The 19504-nt window shown below is 39.0% G+C and overlaps 1 protein-coding gene across 2 annotated transcripts in view; it reads left to right on the forward strand.

The window, feature by feature from the left end:
• ADAMTS2 (ADAM metallopeptidase with thrombospondin type 1 motif 2) overlaps positions 1-19504 on the forward strand; it is a 314797-nt gene that overhangs the window by 195218 nt on the left and 100075 nt on the right. For both annotated transcript variants that reach the window (XM_070739160.1, XM_070739161.1), the window contains exon 4: positions 4446-4645. In XM_070739160.1, coding sequence (XP_070595261.1) covers positions 4446-4645 — 200 coding nt within the window. The remainder of the gene's footprint in view (positions 1-4445; positions 4646-19504) is intronic.

The raw sequence follows: 19504 nt of genomic DNA on the forward strand, positions 1-19504 counted from the left end.
ACCCCAAACCCACACGTTCGGCAAAAGTTCGGGGTTCAGGAGGTTGCTGGGAAGCCCCCCAGCCCGGCTGTCACCTTTTAAAACAGCCGGGCAGCTTCCCAGCCGTCTCCCGAAGCCGAACGCCAAACCCGAACTTCCGCGTTCGGCGTTCAGAGGCTGCTGGAAAGCCGCACGGCTGTTTTAAAAGGTGACAGCCGGGCTGGGAGGCATCCCAGCAACCTCCCGAACCCCGAACCCAGAGGTTCGGCAAAAGTTCGGGGTTTGGGAGGTTGCTGCAAAGCCTCCTAGCCCGGCTGTGACCTTTTAAAACAGCTGGGCGGCTTCCCAGCAGCTTCCCGAAGCCGAACGCCAAGCCCGAACTTCCGCGTTTGGCATTCGGAGGCTGCTGGAAAGCTGCGCGGCTGTTTTAAAAGGTGACAGCCGGGCTGGGAGGCTTCCCAGAACCCCGAACCCGGAAGTTCGGCAAAAGTTTGGGGTTCGGGAGGTTGCTGGGAAGCCCCCCAGCCCGGCTGTGACCTTTTAAAACAACCGGGAGGCTTCCCAGCAGCATCCCGAAGCCGAACGCCAAACCCGAACTTCCGCGTTCGGCGTTCGGAGGCTGCTGGGAAGCCCCCCAGCCCAGCTGTCACCTTTTAAAACAGCCGCGCGGCTTCCCAGCTGCCTCCGAACGGTTTAGAAAAAATTTGCCTCTTCTTACGAACTTTTTTCGTGTTACGAACGCCAAACCCGAACTTCCGGGTTCGGCGTTCGGAGGCTGCTGGGAAGCCCCGCCGCCCGGCTGTCACCTTTTAAAACAGCCGGGGGTTTCCCAGCAGCCTCCCGAATGCCGAACCCGGAAGTTCAGGTTTGTTGTTCGTAACACGAAAAAAGTTCGTAAGAAGAGGCAAATTTTTTCTGAACCCCGGGTTCGTATCTCGAGTTGTTCGTAAGACGAGGGGTTCGTATCTTGAGGTACCACTGTATAACATATACAACACCACTCTTTTTGCAATGAATACTTTCAAGTAAAATAGGAAGGAACAAATTCTGAATAATGGAAAAGATTATGGTTTGCAATTATGCTGTTAGATTTTGTTTTAGGTTTTAATCTCTTCCTGTACTTAGTTGCCTGAACATCTAATCCTTTACTGTTTCACAGCTTAACTGTGGTTTTTTTTTCTATGATACAATCTCTTCTCTCACTTTCTGCTTCCTGTTTTCCAGAAATATTTGTTATGCTGCCCTCAGCTTCTTCTGAGACTTGGGTCAGAGGTTGGTTGCCCTCAATAGGACAGGGATTGCCTGTCTTCTGCTGTTATATAATGTCACTCATCTCTCTCTGAGCCTTCACCTTTCTCTCAATGCCCTCTGCGGAAATTATTCTCCGGGTGAATGGCAGAGGAATTTCTTTTGGCAGCTCTCTTCTTGTTCTGGCCTTTGCAGATCCATTCATTTGCCTTCCATCCCTTCTTTGGGACCTAATAAAGTTTGCTCCAGTTGATCTTCATTTTTTATTTTGTTCACAAGTGAACAATGGACCTTTATCCATCACTCTGTCCTTTTAAATAATACATCTTGTATATGCATAAACTTCTTTTGACTTCAACAATAACCAAACTCATGTTTTTAGAAGATGTTCATACCGAAGTGTTTTCTGAACCAGGTTGGAATAAAGGAACATTTGTCAGCATGCAGTGTATAAATATTAAGTTGAAACTTCAAGTTGGCTTCACTGTACAGAACCTGCCTAATTTGGCAGTTGGGCCTGCCTAATTTTCTGATGCATGTATAAGATTCCAAATGCGATGTTGCTATGAAAAGAGAATTTATAAATTATGAAAAGGCTTACCATTTTAGAAGGAAATGCACTGGGTAAGATAAAAGACAAGTTGAGTTCTCTTGGATATAATAAGAAAAGGTACAAATGAACAATGTGGTAAAATTATAATTAACAAAACAGAGAAGGAAATGAAGTTAACGACTTATCAGACTTCTATCATTGCAATGCTAGCAACAGGTCAAAGCAGATATGCAGTTGGGTTACATAAAAGGGAATCTTCAGATTATGAACTTTAAGTGTAGAAATGACTAATCAAAGAGGACATAAAGAATGGAGTTCCGGAGCCTTCACCTGTCACAACCATTTCACTGGTTGAGTTCAATTCTGGACTTAGTGCAGAGGATGGCAATAATGGATTCAACATTTCCTTCTTCCTGTGGTGTTTCAGCAAGGATGATTTCTAGTTCTCTCTCTCGTCATTTTATTGCTATTTGATGGTGTTTGCCAATGAAATTAATCAATTATTAGGACATGTACTGTATGTCCCATTGTGTAAGCAGCTTCCAATAAATATGGTAGAAACAAGACAAATGACAAAAATAGAGTGTTCAATCAATCACTAAATCAGTAAAGTATCCATGATAACACAGTGTTAGGATCTTTCTCACCTTTACCAGGAAAAATGTTCGTCTGCAACTATTATGTTTCATTCTGCCTTAAAAATAATGATAGTACTATGTCAGATGTAAATCTAGGAAAAACAGCTGCTCCTTTTGTCTCTGTTTTTATTTTGTTTAATGTAAATTGTACTTATTTCTTTACAAGCAAGAAGATGACCCAGGTTAGAACCAGGAAACTATAGACCTTTAAATATGATTGGATTTTGGCTCTCTTTCTCTTGATAAACATCTGGAGAATCAAATATTTCTTCATCTTACAACTATTATTTGAGTTGATGACAAATTATTTTAAAATGTGAGCTTTTTTAGTATTAAGTCATGATTTTATTTTTGATATGTCCAATTGGCAACTAGTGGATCATGGTAATCTTTAATGATTAATTATTGGAGTTGTCATCAGGTTATTTTTTTTTAAAAAAGCAAGCACAAATTAGATCAAACTTTATCGCCCTTGTTCTAAGCTAAGGAATCAGACCATTTCTTTGAAACTTCTCAATGTCATACATCACAATCAAAGGGTTGGAACGGATCTTGGAGGAGTCAATATGTAAGTCTAAGAATCATACTGTTATAAATTTGTATGATACAATCCTCTTGCATGTTTAATATGCTGAGGGTGATTTACTCATTAAAGATATATTCTGTCTCTTTCCAAGAGACAGAAACTTCATTTTATTTCTACAACCTTATGAGATGAAAAGGATGAGAGAAACTCAGTTTTTGTGGCTGAGGTCAATTTTTGTGCCTTTAGTATGCCACACATTAATGCATGGCGGTGAGAACTGGATACTAAGAATGGCTGATTGGAAAAGCATTGGTGTTTTTGAACTGTGATGCTGCCGTAAATTACTGCAGAGTAACTAACAGAGAGGTGTTAAATTGTATAAAACCAGACACATTATTGGAAGCCAAAATCATAAGTCTATGATTTTTTTTGACCATGTTATGTGTGTATATTCACTGGAGAAGTCAATCATGCCAGGAATGTTTAGTGGACAAAAAAGAAGTGGCAAGGAAAGAACATGCTCGCTTGACAACATCAAATCTGATGCAAAATTGAAAATACAACAATTGAAAGAAGCTGTGCTTGAAAGGGTAGCATGGAGAGCATTTCCCTATAAAGTCACCAAGAGTTAAAATGGTTAAAAACAATGCCTGCTCATAACCCAACATTAGATTAGATTAGAATTCTTTATTGGTCAAGTGTGGTTGGACACACAAGGAATTTGTCTTTGGTGCATATGCTCTAAGGGTACATAAAAAGACAAGATACATTTGTGAAGAATCATAAGGTATATAACACTTAACATCTTCCGCACTGTTGCATATAGGTTATCAGAATTTCTTTTATTTTAGAAAATACTGTTTTTAGAAATCATTCTTCATTGATCTTCCAATTTTACACCCCCTCATATTTATTTTTTGTGTTAGGATTTCCTAATCTTTTGTGTGTGTGTGTGTGTGTGTGTGTGTGTGTTCCCCATGCTATGTGCATTAGTGTAGAAGCATTTTAGTTTGTGATTTAGCTTGCCTTCTCTGGGTCTCTCCCAAATGTTTTGCCTTTGTTCTTCTCTTTTTATTTGGCCAGTATGATTGTCCTCTACATTTATTGGCTGTGCTTGTTTGCCTGCCCTTTTACTTCCTTTCCAACTTCTGTTTTAGTTTAAAGCTCTCCTGACGAGTGATGCAAGACACCTTCCAAAAATATTCTTTCCCATTCTTTTAAGGTTCAACCCATCCCTTGCCAAGTCCATCATATAAGAACCTCTTGGGTCTTATTTATTTGGTCATGACACAATCTTTAGCAGTCTTCTTCAAATTGTTTCTTCAAGATGTGTAGAGACTGTATCTTTCAGAATTACCAGTTGCTATAATCAAAGGATATTACAAGCCAAGCAGACTGGATGTTTTGGTCTTGTAACATCTGGAAAGTGCCTCATTATGAAAGAATAAGAAATGAAATCTAAAATTCAAACGCATTTTTTAAAAATTTCAATTTCTTCTAGAGGCTGATTTGAGCAATCTAGACAGCATGCTGCATCTATTGAAAGATGAAATCAGTTCGTCAAGGAAGAGGAGGAGATATCCAAGACATGCGGCTGACGATGACTACAACATTGAAGTGCTTCTTGGCGTTGATGACTCAGTTGTACAGTTCCATGGGAAGGAACATGTTCAGAAGTATCTTTTGACTCTGATGAACATTGTGAGTAACTTATCATTTTTTAGCGCTAGAGATTTAATTGACTCCAGTTGGATTACTTAACAGCTCTTGCAAATCTCTGTTGTATTTATTAATTTTTATATCGAGGCTGTCCGAACTCCTTGATGATTCTGTGTGACTTAAAAACAAATGTAAAATAATGCATAGAAAAACACAATACACCTTTACCAAAAGAACAAAAGCCAATCTTATGCTAGGCAAAAACTAAAAGCGGGGCTTCACAACCATCCTATACAAAGGCTTGGCAGAAGAAATATCTGGAACATTCATATCATTGTCTCTTTAGCGAACTGTGATATTTAAGTAAAGTTTCATCTACCTCAAGTACTAGAGTATAAATCAAACTGAGATCCATTCAGACTATTGTTCCTTTGTATTCAACAACAGAAGTTCTTCACAATAAAACATTTTCCACCACTTCAAGTACAAAGAGAGGGACCTGCACACTGTAGAGCACTTTACTATAGCCAAGAAAGAAATAGAAAAGGTTGTTCTTGAAATCTTGAACAGTTAATGACAAAACTAGATTATTAGACTCAATGTTCTATCTTAGTACAGTGTAGTTTTCAATAACCCTATACCTAAGGTTATTTGGTCATATAATTCACTGGGGTTCCAATCCTATAAACCAATAATAATGAATTAGACTCACTAAATAGATACAGTTTATTTCTGAAAGTGGCTTAGTTTGTATTAATAGGAAACAGCTTGGTAATCCACTGTAACATTGTCTACATAAGAAACCACATATTTTAAACATAGATGCAAAATGCAATCTCTTACTGTTGGAGTTAAAATGGAGTTCATTTGCTTCAGCCCCACAGCTTTACAGGCTAGTGATTTCAAATAGACTTCCCATGGAAGAATTAGGAAAACAAACTGGAACAGGGCAGAATAAGTGACTCCCTGGGTGTACCTGGAACAGGGTTTTTCATGTTACACAATCTTGCTTTACAGTATCCTCTGATGATTCCCTTGTTCAAGGCAGAACTATGGATGCTTCAAGAAAGATGCAGTCTGGATCAGAAGGGACATAGCTGGGGTTTAGTAAGAAAGGGTCAATTCAACCCAAAACTGAAAAAGCTGTGATTGATATATTCCTAATTAGACTTTTAAAAAAACAAAAAGAAAGATGCAAGTATTTCCAAGTAGATAGACCTAGTAAGAGCCAGCTTTGTGTAATGATTAAGACACTAGACTGGAAATGAAAGATTGAGTTCTAGTCTCCCCCTTTAATCCCAGCTGGGTGACCTTGGGCCAGTCACTCTTCCTCAGCTTAGAAGAAGGAAGAGCAAGTCACTTGAAATCTTGGTAAGAAAACTGCAAGGCCTTATCCAGGCAGGTGCCAGAAATCAGTGGTGATTTCACCCTCATCCCAAAGTCTTAGCAGAATAATTTCTGGGTGGCAGTCAATTATAATCCCTCTACTTCTAAATTTCACAAGAGAAGGATAATGGTGGTCCATTCAGACCAGTTATAAGCAGGAGCATTAATGAAGAGTGGCAGGTCTTCAGCATGTGCAAAACCAGTGACTTATGTGGAAGTGCTTTAGATGGGTCCATATAAGAATGTTACCAGATTCAGAAAGGATTCAATCTTCAAAAACCTATTTCTGTGACTCTCAATCAATCCTGTGCCTACCTTCCTTAATCACTGTCATCTTATCCAGCAGTGAGCTCTGGAAAACCCAGAAGCTTGCAAGTATTTTGAAATGCTCCATTTGTTTTAACCTGAACAACTCTGGATTTGGTTTTCTCATGACCCTTATTGTTTTCAAAAGTATTAAATTTGGAAATTTAATTTGTCAGTCTCAGGATTGACACCTGTAGGTGGATATTGGTGGGCGTTTATAATACTGAAGCCAGCAAGACTGAATATGAGCATGTAGGAACTGATCATTACATATCTATGCATCATAAAAGAAAGAGAACTATTTCAAAAGGAAAACATTAAGAGGGATGTGGACATTTTTTAGAATCACTTCCTACTCCACTACAGCACTGCATGGGTTAAGCATTTTTGTTTCTCAATTGTTAGTAACAGAACCATTAATTTGCAATCTGAAATACAGAATTGTTGGTCTATGCATGACACCCCCCTTACCATTAATCTGTCAAAAACTCAGTTGCTGAGGTTAATTCTCTATTCTCATTGTAATGTAAGTATTAAGCCAGTTTTCTGGGTTCTTCCCTCATTAACTCAATACATTTTTAAAGATTTACCATGATGATATTGTGGATGCTTGATTAGTATATCCAGTGTGCTGATGGACAGATCTTGGAGTCAGAAGAAATTAGGAGAGACTCTTTCTTAAATAAAATTTTAATATTTCAACATTGGGCTTTGTGTTGCATTTGAACACCGCATTAATGTTATTAAAGACATTTTTACTTGGTTGTGTGATTGAATGTATGTTTATCATTGTCTTCACATTTTTCTTTTCTTCGCGTATTGCATTCTTTGTACCCATGAAGTTATTTCCTTGAAAAATAATCAGCAAATAACTTGAAATGCAGATAGAAAATCCTTGCAGTTAAATGTGCAGTTGAAACAGATGGGGTTTTTTAATATATTCAATTTAAAAGTAGCTATATAAATTCTACTTTAAAAAAAACAAATTTTGAAAAGAAACATTTTCTTATCATGCCACTTCAATCTATTTTAAGGTATATAGATCCTGTAAGGAAGTCATACATTTTCAATAAACTAACCAATGTTTTCATTAAAGAAATCATAATCTAATTTTAATTTTAAATCAGAGCTTTTTCAGAAATGCAAAACATTACTTTGTCTGCTTCTTTTTCTACCTCAACAAGAATGTCTAGAAGTTCTTAGCACAATGAATATTCATTCTCTCAAATGATTTGAGAAATTATTCCTAGCCTTTGATAACTCAGGGAATCCTTTATCCTGGGTATATTTTGAAGACTGGGTCACAGTTTGCCAAGCTCTTTGGTCACCATGGGTAACAAGTACCCATTTTTCCTTATTGCTGCCCAATATTCACATTTCATTTATATTTATTATCTATCAGTCTCTATCTATAACCAACTTTATCTCTCTCTCCAATTCATCTATGTTCATCTAATTTGAAAAAGAATGAAGCAGAAAATAAGATGTTACACATCCAAGTGCTAATCTATAGTGTAATCTTTATTACTAAAAATGCTTCCAGCCCTGGACATACCTCAGAGGGTTGTTAGAAAAGAAAAGTAAATGATAAGGCAATATAGAGACAATTCTATTTAGTAGTGTGTCCATTTACCATATTTTTCAGAGCATAAGATGTACTGGAGTATAAGACGTACCTTACCTTTTGGGGAGGAAAATAGAGGGGGGGGGATTTATTTATTTATTTATTTTATTGGATTTGTATGCCGCCCCTCTCCGTGGACTCGGGGCAGCTAACAACAGTGACAAAAAACAGAATGTAAAAATCCAATACTACAACAGCTAAAAACCCTTGTTATAAAACCAATCATACATACAAACATACCATGCATAAATTGTAGAAGCCTAGAGGGAAAGATTATCTTAATTCCCCCATGCCTGACGGCAGAGGTGGGTTTTGAGGAGCTTACGAAAGGCAAGGAGGGTGGGGGCTATTCTAATCTCGGGGGGGGGTTGGTTCCAGAGGGTCGGGGCCACCACAGAGAAGGCTCTTCCCCTGGGCCCCACCAACCGACATTGTTCAGTTGACGGGACCCGGAGAAGGCCCACTCTGTGGGACCTAACTGATCGCTGGGATTCATGCGGCAGAAGGCGGTCCCTGAGATAATCTGGTCCGGTGCCATGAAGGGCTTTATAGGTCATAACCAACACTTTGAATTGTGACCGGAAACTGATCGGCAACCAATGCAGACTGCGGAGTGTTGGTGTGACATGGGCATATTTAGGGAAGCCCATGATTGCTCTCGCAGCTGCATTCTGCACGATCTGAAGTTACCTACCTACCAGATATTCATCTGGCTAGCCTCCTTAGTCTGTTCAGCTTCAGCATATTATTTTATCCCCTGGCTAAAGCTGAAAGAGCCTTTTTCAGAGGGAAAGCCTGCAAAGACTTACGGCAGGAAAAACCGATTTGGACTGAGTAGGAATTTAAAAAATGCAGCAAGACAGGGTGATAATTAGCACAGCGTTAGTGCTGAAAGAGCCTTTTTTCAGAGGGAGTAGGAATGAAAACAAGCCTGCAAAGACTTAGGGCTGGGGGAAAAAAGCTTTGAAAAAGCTACATTCAAAGTATAAAACATACCCAAATTTTCAGCTCCGAAAAATATGGAAGTCAGAACAGAGGTAAGCTGACCCTGACTGGTCTCTTTCTCTTCCTTGGAATCATTCCAAGTATTATGAACTAAAGTAATCAGCTCCAGATCAAAGTATCTGGTATAAGTCTGTATTTGGACTTTCAAGTGGTTGTCTCTTATTGATTGATTGATTGATTGATTGATTGATTGATTGATTGCATTTATATGCCGCTCACTCCAAAACGGACTCTTGCCTGTCAATCCATTCCTCAACTACTTAATCCAGACCATTGTCTTTCTGTCCAAAGTATCCAGATCTATCCTTGTAGAAAGGATGAATTTCAAAATCTGCATGATGAGATTTGCATGGAGCTCAATAATTTAACACGTAGATCTTCAAACTTGGCAGTTTTAAGACTTGTGGACTCCAACTCCCAGAATTCTCCAGACAGCATAGCCAGCATGGGAGAATTCTGGAAATTGAAGTCCACAAGTCATAAAGTTGCCAAGTTTGAGGACCTCTGATTTAACGGATCATTTATTCTTTGACTAAGGGTGCAAAGATAATTATTTCCTGGGTTTCAAAAAAGTCATCCTGGAACGAAGAAATGAAATCCAGCTTTATAATTTTGAAATGGCATTTAAGCAAACTGTGTCCATCAGTCCATTAAAATAAAATCTGAAGCCAACTGTGTGGTTTATTTTTTTATTTAATTCATGCGTTTTATATTGCGTGACCAGAATCTATCATAAAAACATGTGTATGTCTAGACATGTATGAGCAAGACAGAAAGAGAACTTGATTTATGGTTGAATCCTATCTTTTAATTTTGGAATGAAGTCATCCTCTCAGAGAGAGTAGTGACTCCCAAAGATACGATCAGCTTCCAGAAGGATTTCACAGTACCACAGTTTTAGCTTCTGTTTTGAACCATTTCTTCCAAGGTCAGATTTCATGCTTCCATTCCTTTTAAAATGATTGTATTGGATAAAAGTTAACTCTTATTCAGATTTTTTGCTTTTCTTCGCTGAGGAATCAAATATTCCCAGAATGGAAATGGAATGAAGGTTTGCATCTCATAAAGGCTAAAGTGCATTTTGGGTCCAAATGATTGTGTTATTTAGGACATAGTAGAGTTTTGTTTCGTTGTAATATTGTCAACAAGGACATGGTTTTACTGACTCCCATAGTAATGAAGGTGATCCTTATTGAATGTCCTCATTTAGCAACAACTAGGAGCAGCAAGTCAGTCATTAAGTGAAACAGTTGCTTATTGGTTGCTAAGTAAAACTACTCTAAGTGAAACAACTCTGCTAGGATCTTACTTCAGCTTTCCTTTGCTTTGCAGTCCTGCACGTTTTGGTCACAAAGTTACTTTCTCGCCCCTCTGTTATTGTGGTTGCTAAATGAGGCAATCTCTCAACGAAGGCTAGAGATTTCCAAAATCTTTTTGCTATGTAAATCTTATGGAAATTAGAATGATGTCAGGGATGGGTTTCAACAGGTTCTGGAGAACAGGTAGCAGAAATTTGGAGTAGTTTGGAGAACTGGTAACCACAACCTCCAACCGGCCCCTTCTCCATCTATTCTCTGTTTCCCAAGTCCCAGCTGATTGGGAAGAAATGGGATTTTTCAGTATCTTTCCCTTGCCACGCCTACCAAGCCATGCCCATAGAACCGCTAGTAAATAAATTTGAATCTTTTCATTGAGCGATAGGTTTGAATAGGATCTAATTAAAAAAGTAAACATGCCCTCAAACAGAGCTTAGTTCATGCTTCTTGGCAAGGTCGTGGAACTGGTTTGGGGCTAAAGGTTTGTTTCTGGTGCTGCTGGCACATCTTTTTCCTTGAATAGGCAAGTACGAAATGTTTCTCTTTTGAACTAAAGCTGGGAATATAAGTAGCAGAAATGTCCCAGACTCTAAATAGCATGTTAGAGCTACTCTCTATCATAGACAAGTCCTAGTTTCTCTCACACCTTCCTGCTGTCAGAGTCATTCTCTCAAAGATATTTGCTACTTGTGGTCCCTCAGATCAAGATAAGGGTGGAATAAACTACTGTAATAAATCTCTGGCAGAATCAAGTTACGTGGAAGCAATTTTCTTAGTTCATCTCCCCCTTCCCCCTTTGATATATCAGTTCAAGGCACAATATGTGAGAATGTTTCTTTCTCTGGATGTTTTAATACAGTGGGTTTTCTGAAAGAGAGAAAGGAAGAAACAGCAGGTCCCAGTTGATAACAAAAGATAGGAACGCCGGCTTTTTCTGACAGCTTCTCTAAATTCATAAAATAAAATCTAAGCTCCTTTGAGGAAAAGAAGATTATGAATGATACATATTTATCTTTTATTTATTTATTTTTGGCAGACTCACTGTTGAAAACCATTCCCCTGAATTCTGAAGCCATAGAAATATTATCAATAATATTTAAAAGAAGGGATTATCTCCACTACTTTAAAATGTTAAGGCAACATGCTGATCAAGGGGACCTAAATGGTGCATTCAGCTACTAGCAGCAGGACTGGAAGATGGGGGAACTGCACAAATCTCTCCTTGGCTGCCCAGTTTGTCCTGAGAATGAATGGTGTGCTCCTTGCAGAGTTGTACGCACATCATAAGTCACCTTTCCTGATTCTCTTCAAACAGAAAATGAGAAATATTATTATATACATTAACATCTCTCTCTCTCTCTCTTTCCCCCTCTCTCTTTCCCCCTCTATCTCCTCTCTCTCCCTCTCTCTCTCTCCCTCTCTCTCCTTCTCTCTCTCTCTCCCTCCCTCTCTCCCTCTCTCTCTCCCTCTCTCTCTATCTCTCCCTCTCTCTCTCTCCCCTTCTCTCTCCATTTCTGTCTTTCTGTGTGTCTCTCTCTCCCCCCTCCCCCCCTCTGTACAATTCAGTTTTTAAAGCAACTTATTTGCATCACCTAGGCAGTTGTTTGAGATGATTCCATGTGGAGCAACTGTTGGGTATTTTGATTATTATTACTATTACTTGTATTAGCAGAGTTCAGCTGGGTTAATTTGCAGCAGAGTTAGCATGGCAAGAAATAACACGTGGTTCAGAATCCCATTTGTTAGCAATGAATGATCACTTCTTCATAAAGATGAAAAAATACAGTCTTTACTTACAATTATGTTGATTCATGCAATTACAGATTGCAGGCAGATAAGTTTATATTCCAGTCCATATTAATAACTTTTGGATGGTCCCATGTGTGAGGATGGCTTTGGATTTCATCTCACACATGTATCCTCAGCCGAGGACAATGGAGCACACAGGAGGTGGACAAGGAAGGGTCATCAAGGCGAAAAGAGGATCAAAAGGGGGGGGGACATCTACTCTGCAGAAGTTTATATAGTCTGCAGAGTACCTGCCCCTTTTGGTCATCAAAAGGTGACACACTGGTCAGTCAATTGCGACCTGACCATAGAGATATGTTTACAAGACAGTGCAAGCATGTAGTAGAGTGGTTGAACCCAACAGCAACAAAGATGTTGCTATCCAGTCTTCTGTTGAATAAATTAAAAAATTTTTAAAAAAAAATTAAATTATTCACTGGAGATTTTTGAAGAAGAAATTGGTCAACAACTTGTGTGAAATGATATTGGATATTCTGCTTGATCAAGGGGTTGGACTAAAAGACCTTCAAACTCCTTGTCATTTTTCTGAAGGTGTTTTTTATTTCTATTCTGCTGATGAAGTGCCTCAAAATGTGCCTTAAACTGTTATTTTAGAGCCCTTATTTAATCCAGTTTGTAAACTCATCCAATTTATTTTATTACTTTTCCACCCTGAATTTTCCCAGTCAGGCAAATATGAATGTTTCTCATGGGAATATACAGTAGGTGGGGAAACCTCACAGTTCCTGTATAATATATTGATCTTCAACGTAGCATTCATGGTTTTCAACCATGACTGGTGATTTGGAGAATTTTAGTCTTAATATGTAGTATTGTAGGTCAAGGCTACACCATACTGGCTCTCCATATGTTTCCTAATTAGCCCATTTCTATAGATTGTAAACAGTCATTTACTAATGATGATATCCTTCTATCAGCAGTTTACATGATCTGGAGACTGCGGGGAGGCTGATACAAACAATGTTTATACATACTTTTAGATTTTATTTTATTTTTTTATTTTTTGGTGTTGAAACTCATAAGTAAAAGTTGAGAAGGCCAAGTAGCCCGAGGGAGGAACTCAATAAATTATAAATTGGTCATGAATCCAGAAGAGAAACTGTAGCCTCTGACAGGCAATGTTGCTGTCACGGAGGAGACAAAGAATTCCAGACTAGCTACATCTGCCAATGCATGTAGTTTGTGGATTGTTTTTAAACAAAGTTTGATTAGCAGCTGATAGGATGATTTGTTAGAATGTTTACAGAGTTAGTCACGAAAGCAAAAGTAATGTAGTCCGCTGAGATTTTGAGACTTACGTATATTGTGCAGTGGTTTCAGTTGAGAACTGTTATGACCTCCCATGCCCTTCCTACAGTCTACTTTCCAACTGAAAACACAGATAAATCTGGCCATGAAAATCTGCCTTCTATTGGGACAAACTAGCCCACTTGTCCTTCCAGATTGGCCAGGGCTCTCCAAAGCCTGAAGCACAGGGTTTTTTTTTCTCATTGCTTTCTTTAACTGGAGATGTCAGGGCAGGGGTCGGCCACCTTAAACACTCAAAGAGACATTTGGACCCATCTCCCACAGAAAAGAAAACACTGGGAGCCACAAAACCCTTTTGAATTCTAAAATGAAGATAACAATGCATATATTGTCTTTTACCTTTATGCGATGTATTAAAAAAACCTACAGTGTGTTGTATTTATGAAATCAGTGACCTGCTACAGAAAAAAAACATTTTTATTTCTGCATGCAACAAAAACATTTTGAACTCCCCCCCCCCAAAAAAAAAAGATGGGTTGAAAAGCTTAATTAATCACTTGCCGGCAGGTGTCGCACATTGGCAGTTTTGACACATATTTTGAAAGATGCAGCTGCAGCAGAGGGATGAAGGAGCCCATGCCGCTCCAGAGCTGCAGGTTGTAGACTCCTGTGTTAGGAATTCAAACTGCAATGCCAATGTTCTTGCCTAAGAGCAATATATGGTCATCCCCTATATGGTTTACCTCTCCCTGTTTCCCAACATGTGTAGCAGAGTGTATGGGAATTGCACACAGAAGATTAAAGGTTTGGATGCCAACTGTCCCCCCCCCCCCAAAGTCTTAGGTAGAAAATATTAAGAAGAATCTTTTTGAAAGAACTGGGGGTGTTGTTTGAAGACAGTGCCAGGCAAGAGGGTCAAATTCTCTAACAAGATAGACAATGACTTCCTTATAGTCATATGATTCACAGTCAGGATCCAGCATGGTTTAAAATATTTGCAATGGACTTGCCTCTTTTCTGCCTGTTTGTTAATGAATTCACTGGTTATGAATGAGAATTGAAAAATTGCACTTTATAGCCAGTGGTGAAATCTATTTTTTTTACTATTGGTTCTGTGGGTCTGGCTCGATGGGCATAGCAGGGGAAGGATACTGCAAAATCCCCATTCCCACCCCACTCCTGGAGGAAGATATTGCAAAATCTCCATTCCCACTCCTCTGGAGACAGCAAGAGGTGATGTTTGCCAGTTGTCTGAACTACTCAAAATTTCTGCTACCGATTCTCCAGAACCTACTGGATTTCACCTCTGTTTATAACCCACCTTGAGGGGAATGAACCTGTAGAACATAGGTTCAGGCATATTTGAGCAAGTAATGATAACAATAATGTAATCTTATCTCTCCCATTTTAACTCCAATCATGTTTCTTCTGTGGTATCTGGGGAGTTGTAGATTGCTAAACCTACTGAGGATTATCTGTTTAGAAATCCCCAGCCTTCTTCAAAGAATTGCAGCTTTCTTAATTCTCAGGAGAGATTGAAAAAGTATTAAAGGTGTTTAAATCAAACAGGGTAATTATGCTCTGTTTGGGAAAACACACATTTAAACAACTATCAAAATATTCTTCTGCAGTAGCCTGAAATCAGCTAATCACTTTAAATATAAGTACTTCAATATTATTGTCTCTATGTCCTGATATCAGGTGAAAGCCACCCAATCCACACTTGAAGAATTCGAACTACTTTATTGTACTATGCCTAGAATACAGGAATTGCTCCAAACTGCTTGCCTTCCCTTGGGAGCAGATAGACAAGGTTCAGGGGGAGTGGGTGTTATTTATTTATTTTATTTATTTATTTGTTTTGACCAATACACAATAATACACAATGAGGGATATAGAGAATATAATCAGGTAGAATGTATTAAAGGGGGAATAGAGGAGAAAATAAAGGAGTGAAATATAACTATGAGAGAATAGCAGGAAAAAATATAGGTATAGAAGAGAAGAAATACAAGATATAGGAGAGACTATAGGACAGGAGACGGTAGGCACTTTGGTGCACTTACTGACCTCTTATGAATCTGGAATGGTCAACCGTGGATAGTCTAAGGGTAAAGTGTTGGGGGTTAGGGGATGGTACTACAGAGTCCGGTAGTGAATTCCACGCTTCGACAACTCAATTACTAAAGTCGTATTTTTTACAGTCAAGTTTGGAGCGGTTAATATTAAGCTTGTATCTATTGTGGGCTCTTGTGTTGTTGTGGTTGAAGCTGAAGTAGTCTTTGACAGGGTGTTGGCAGTGCCTCTCTTGTGACTGTGCAAAGAATCAAGGTAGAAGTGATATTCACTTACTTTCCTTACTGGTTCATTTTGCTCACACGCGCTCCTTCCGTGCATGTGCTTTGATTGCGTTTGTGGCAACACATGTGGCAGCACATGTGTTCCACACATGCGCACAGCTTCAAAATGTGCCTAAATAGGATGGTATAGCACTGGGGCAGGTGGGCAGGCCCACCCGCAGGTTGCCACTTCCGCTTTGCCCGAACTGGTCCAAACCATCTGAATACCACCTCTGATTCAAGGCTAATTCCCTGCTTCAGTCCTTTCCAGTGAAGGGCTACCAAAAAATTTTACTACCACACTGTGGGCATAGCTTATGCAGGACGCCCAGCATTTTCTTCCAATTTCTTTCAGTGCAAATTGGGTGCTCAGGGGTGGAGCTCTATTTTTGCTACCCCACTGTGTTCTCCCCCGTCTGGGCAGCAGTCCACCCCTAGTCCTTTCCCAAGACATGCCCTGGTTTGTAGGGAGAGAGGAAGGGAGGGAGGGAGAGAGAGCGGTAGGGACAACGACAATAATTTTCGTTCAAATAAATTTCATGGCCAAGCATTATACCTTGATCTTCCTAACAGGGCATCGAGCTGCACAGCGTTTTATTTGAATGAATGTCATATATTTGCAAAATGATTGTAAGTTTACTGATTTCTAAACTGAACACTAAGGAGAAATTAGATCTGTTGCATTAGTCTTCTAGAAAAGATGGTGTGTGGTATTGTGTTGCAGTTTAACATAGCCAGGGGGGGAATCAGATTCAGGAACAGGGATGCCAAAGATTATTAGTGAGCATGGTGAATCCTGGAACAAACCTTCAGCTTAAAAACGCACACACATAGACACCCACACCCACACCAAAGCAGGGGAAAAGGAATTTTCCCAGTCATTTCTGTTTATTGTAAATTTGTTTGCCTTTGGAATCCCTGTGGAGAAAGTTCTGTTTCTGGACAAAAACTCTTGTTACATAATATTATTCCCAGTGTAGCAGGGAATGGACTTTTTTCTTTTTGCCCAGAGTAATTTATCTAGTAGCCATATATCATACATCTAAGACCTATGTTATTCAAGGACAATCTAATGGAAGTCCTCCTTATTTTAGGTCAATTCCAAGACAATTACATTTGCAACAAACTATAAACTATGTTTAATTTGTATTTTGCACTAGAGCATGATTTATTTAAACACTTATCTATTTTTCCAGTATCCTTTAACTGAGTTTTACTTCAAAGCTTATTATTTGTTATCTGATTTATTCCCTATTCTCTAGTGTTGCTTTTACACTGCATAACTTTGGCCTGCAGAATCGATCTCCCTAACTGTATAATTCGAGCCACCAACTGGGAGCTTTAACATTGCAGACAGTACTCTTCTGTCGTCTTCCTTTACCTCAACTCTTTCAACTTGATTGTTGCTCTTGCCATGCAGAGGATCAAATTGCAGATAGAAGTGAATCACTATCATTGTGATGATCACAACCATCATCTTTATGATTATGGTGAAGTGGTATCAATGACATTCTCTTCAAATCTGTTTCTAGGGGAGAGGGGGGAGGGGGAGAGATGGAGGAGGAATGAAAGGAAGAGAAAGAAATAGAGAGAGAAAGAGAGAAAGAAATAAAGAAAGAAAAAAAGAAAGAAAGGAAGAAAGAACTGTAATCCATCCATTGGGAGTAAACTTCCACAAGCATATTCATAATAATAATAATAATTTAATAATTTATTGGATTTGTATGCCGCCCCACTCCGTAGACTCGGGGCGGCTAACAACAATAATAAACACAACATGTACAATCCAATAATAAAAACAACTACAAACCCCTATTATAAAACCAAACATACACACAAACATACCATGCATAACTTGTAATGACCTAGGGGGAAGAGCTATCTCAACTCCCCCATGCCTGGCGGTATAAATAAGTCTTGAGTAGTTTACGAAAGACAGGGAGGGTGGGGGCAGTTCTAATCTCTGGGGGGAGTTGGTTCCAGAGGGCTGGGGCCGCCACAGAGAAGGCTCTTCCCCTGGGGCCCGCCAAATGACATTGTTTAGTCGACGGGACCCGGAGAAGGCCAACTCTGTGGGACCTTATCGGTCGCTGGGATTCGTGCGGTAGCAGGCGGTTCCGGAGGTAATCTGGATATTTGGAATTGGGACAAATTTCGCTTCTGATACAACAGAGACGGATGCTCAATGTGTTTAGCCTACTTTACAAAGTGATGAGCATATTTATTAGCTATGTTATTCTCCCAATGCCATAATAATGCTTGTCCAATACAAATAATGATTGGCAGAAAATCTAATTTTCTAAACAGCTATGTGTCAATTATCCCGACCATTGACATAGTATCTAAAGTCACAATTAAATATACTATTTTTTTAAACTGAACCCTGCTAAACTGCTGTCCTCCGTACTGCTGTTATGAAAAGTTCATGCTTTCATTTCTTTGCCTCAATGTTTTTGGTGGGGTTGAATTTCATTTCCCTCTGACCTGCTGTTTAAAGTTTCTTTCTCTCTCCAGTGTGTGTTGTTCATAAAAATGGGCATGTGCGTTTGTGTGAGGATAATTCTTTCCAAATCTAGTTTATGGGAAAATATATCTAGTCCTTACAAAATGTATTCCGATGTCATTGTGTATCTGGACCTACAAAGATCAGAATAGTGCAAGTTATGGTATTCCCTGTGACAATCTATGGAAGTGAAAGTTTGAAGAATCTGGGTAGGAAGAGCATTTATGCTTTTGAATATTGATGTTAGAGAAGACTTCTGATAAAACTTTATATAGTTAAAATAAACAAACAAATGCTTTGTCAAGCAAATCAACCTAGAGTTTGAGGTAGAAATAGGAATTTTATTTATTTGGGTGGATTTTGCAAAGTCCTAGCTCTCTAGAGAAGGCTGTAATACTGGGAAAGGAAAAAATGATCAGTGCAAATTGGTTGGACCCAGTTACAGTATTGATTAGTGTACTGTTGGGAGACCTAAAAGACATGTAAAGGAGAGTCTGTCTTAGGGACAATCTATATATATTGTCAATAAGTGTTGCCACTGATTTGATGTCACATAATCAATCAATGTATACATCATTTTCCACTGTAATGTGGAGCCTTGTTTGTGAGGAAGGTATTTGTGAAGACTTGACAGTTCTCAGAGATGCTTAATTTTTAACTTAAAAAGTAATAAACAAACAAGCAAACACATCCCACAGCTACAGTATGTTACCAAAAGCATGAGAGAGTCAGAGAATAGTTTATCTCTTTGTTCGCTAAGATAAAGCATACTTCTAGGTTCATTCAAACATTTCATAGTATGCACGTGATGTTAAAACTCTGTAGGATAAGAGGCAAAGGTAGGCAAAGGCACCCATTAAGTTTAAGTCTTCTAAGAAAGCTGGTGCTAGGGAATAATGGCTGCATATCCCTGCTCTTATGCCATTGAGGACAGAGCCAGGGTGGCTCCATGGTTAGAATGCAAGCTATTTCCCTGCTCACTCCAGGAGTTCAATTCTGAGCAGCTCAAGGTTGACTTAGCCTTCCAGCCTTCCGAAGTCAGTAAAAAGAGGACCATATTGTTGGAGGCTGACTCTGTAAACTTCCTAGAAAGGGATGTAAAGAATAGAATAGAATAGAATAGAATTCTTTATTGGCCAAGTGTGATTGGACACACAAGGAATTTGTCTTTGGTGCATATTCTCTCAGTGTACATAAAAGAAAATATACATTTGTCAAAAATCATAAGGTACAACATTTAATGATTGTCATAGGGGTCAAATAAGCAATGAGGAAACAATATTAATAAAAATCTTAAGGATATAAGCAAAAAGTTACAGTCATACAGTCATAAATGGGAGGAAATGGGTGAAAGGAATGATGAGA

The sequence above is a fragment of the Erythrolamprus reginae genome, chromosome 2 (assembly GCF_031021105.1).
Source record: "Erythrolamprus reginae isolate rEryReg1 chromosome 2, rEryReg1.hap1, whole genome shotgun sequence".
In the NCBI taxonomy this organism is placed as follows: Eukaryota; Metazoa; Chordata; class Lepidosauria; order Squamata; family Dipsadidae; genus Erythrolamprus; species Erythrolamprus reginae.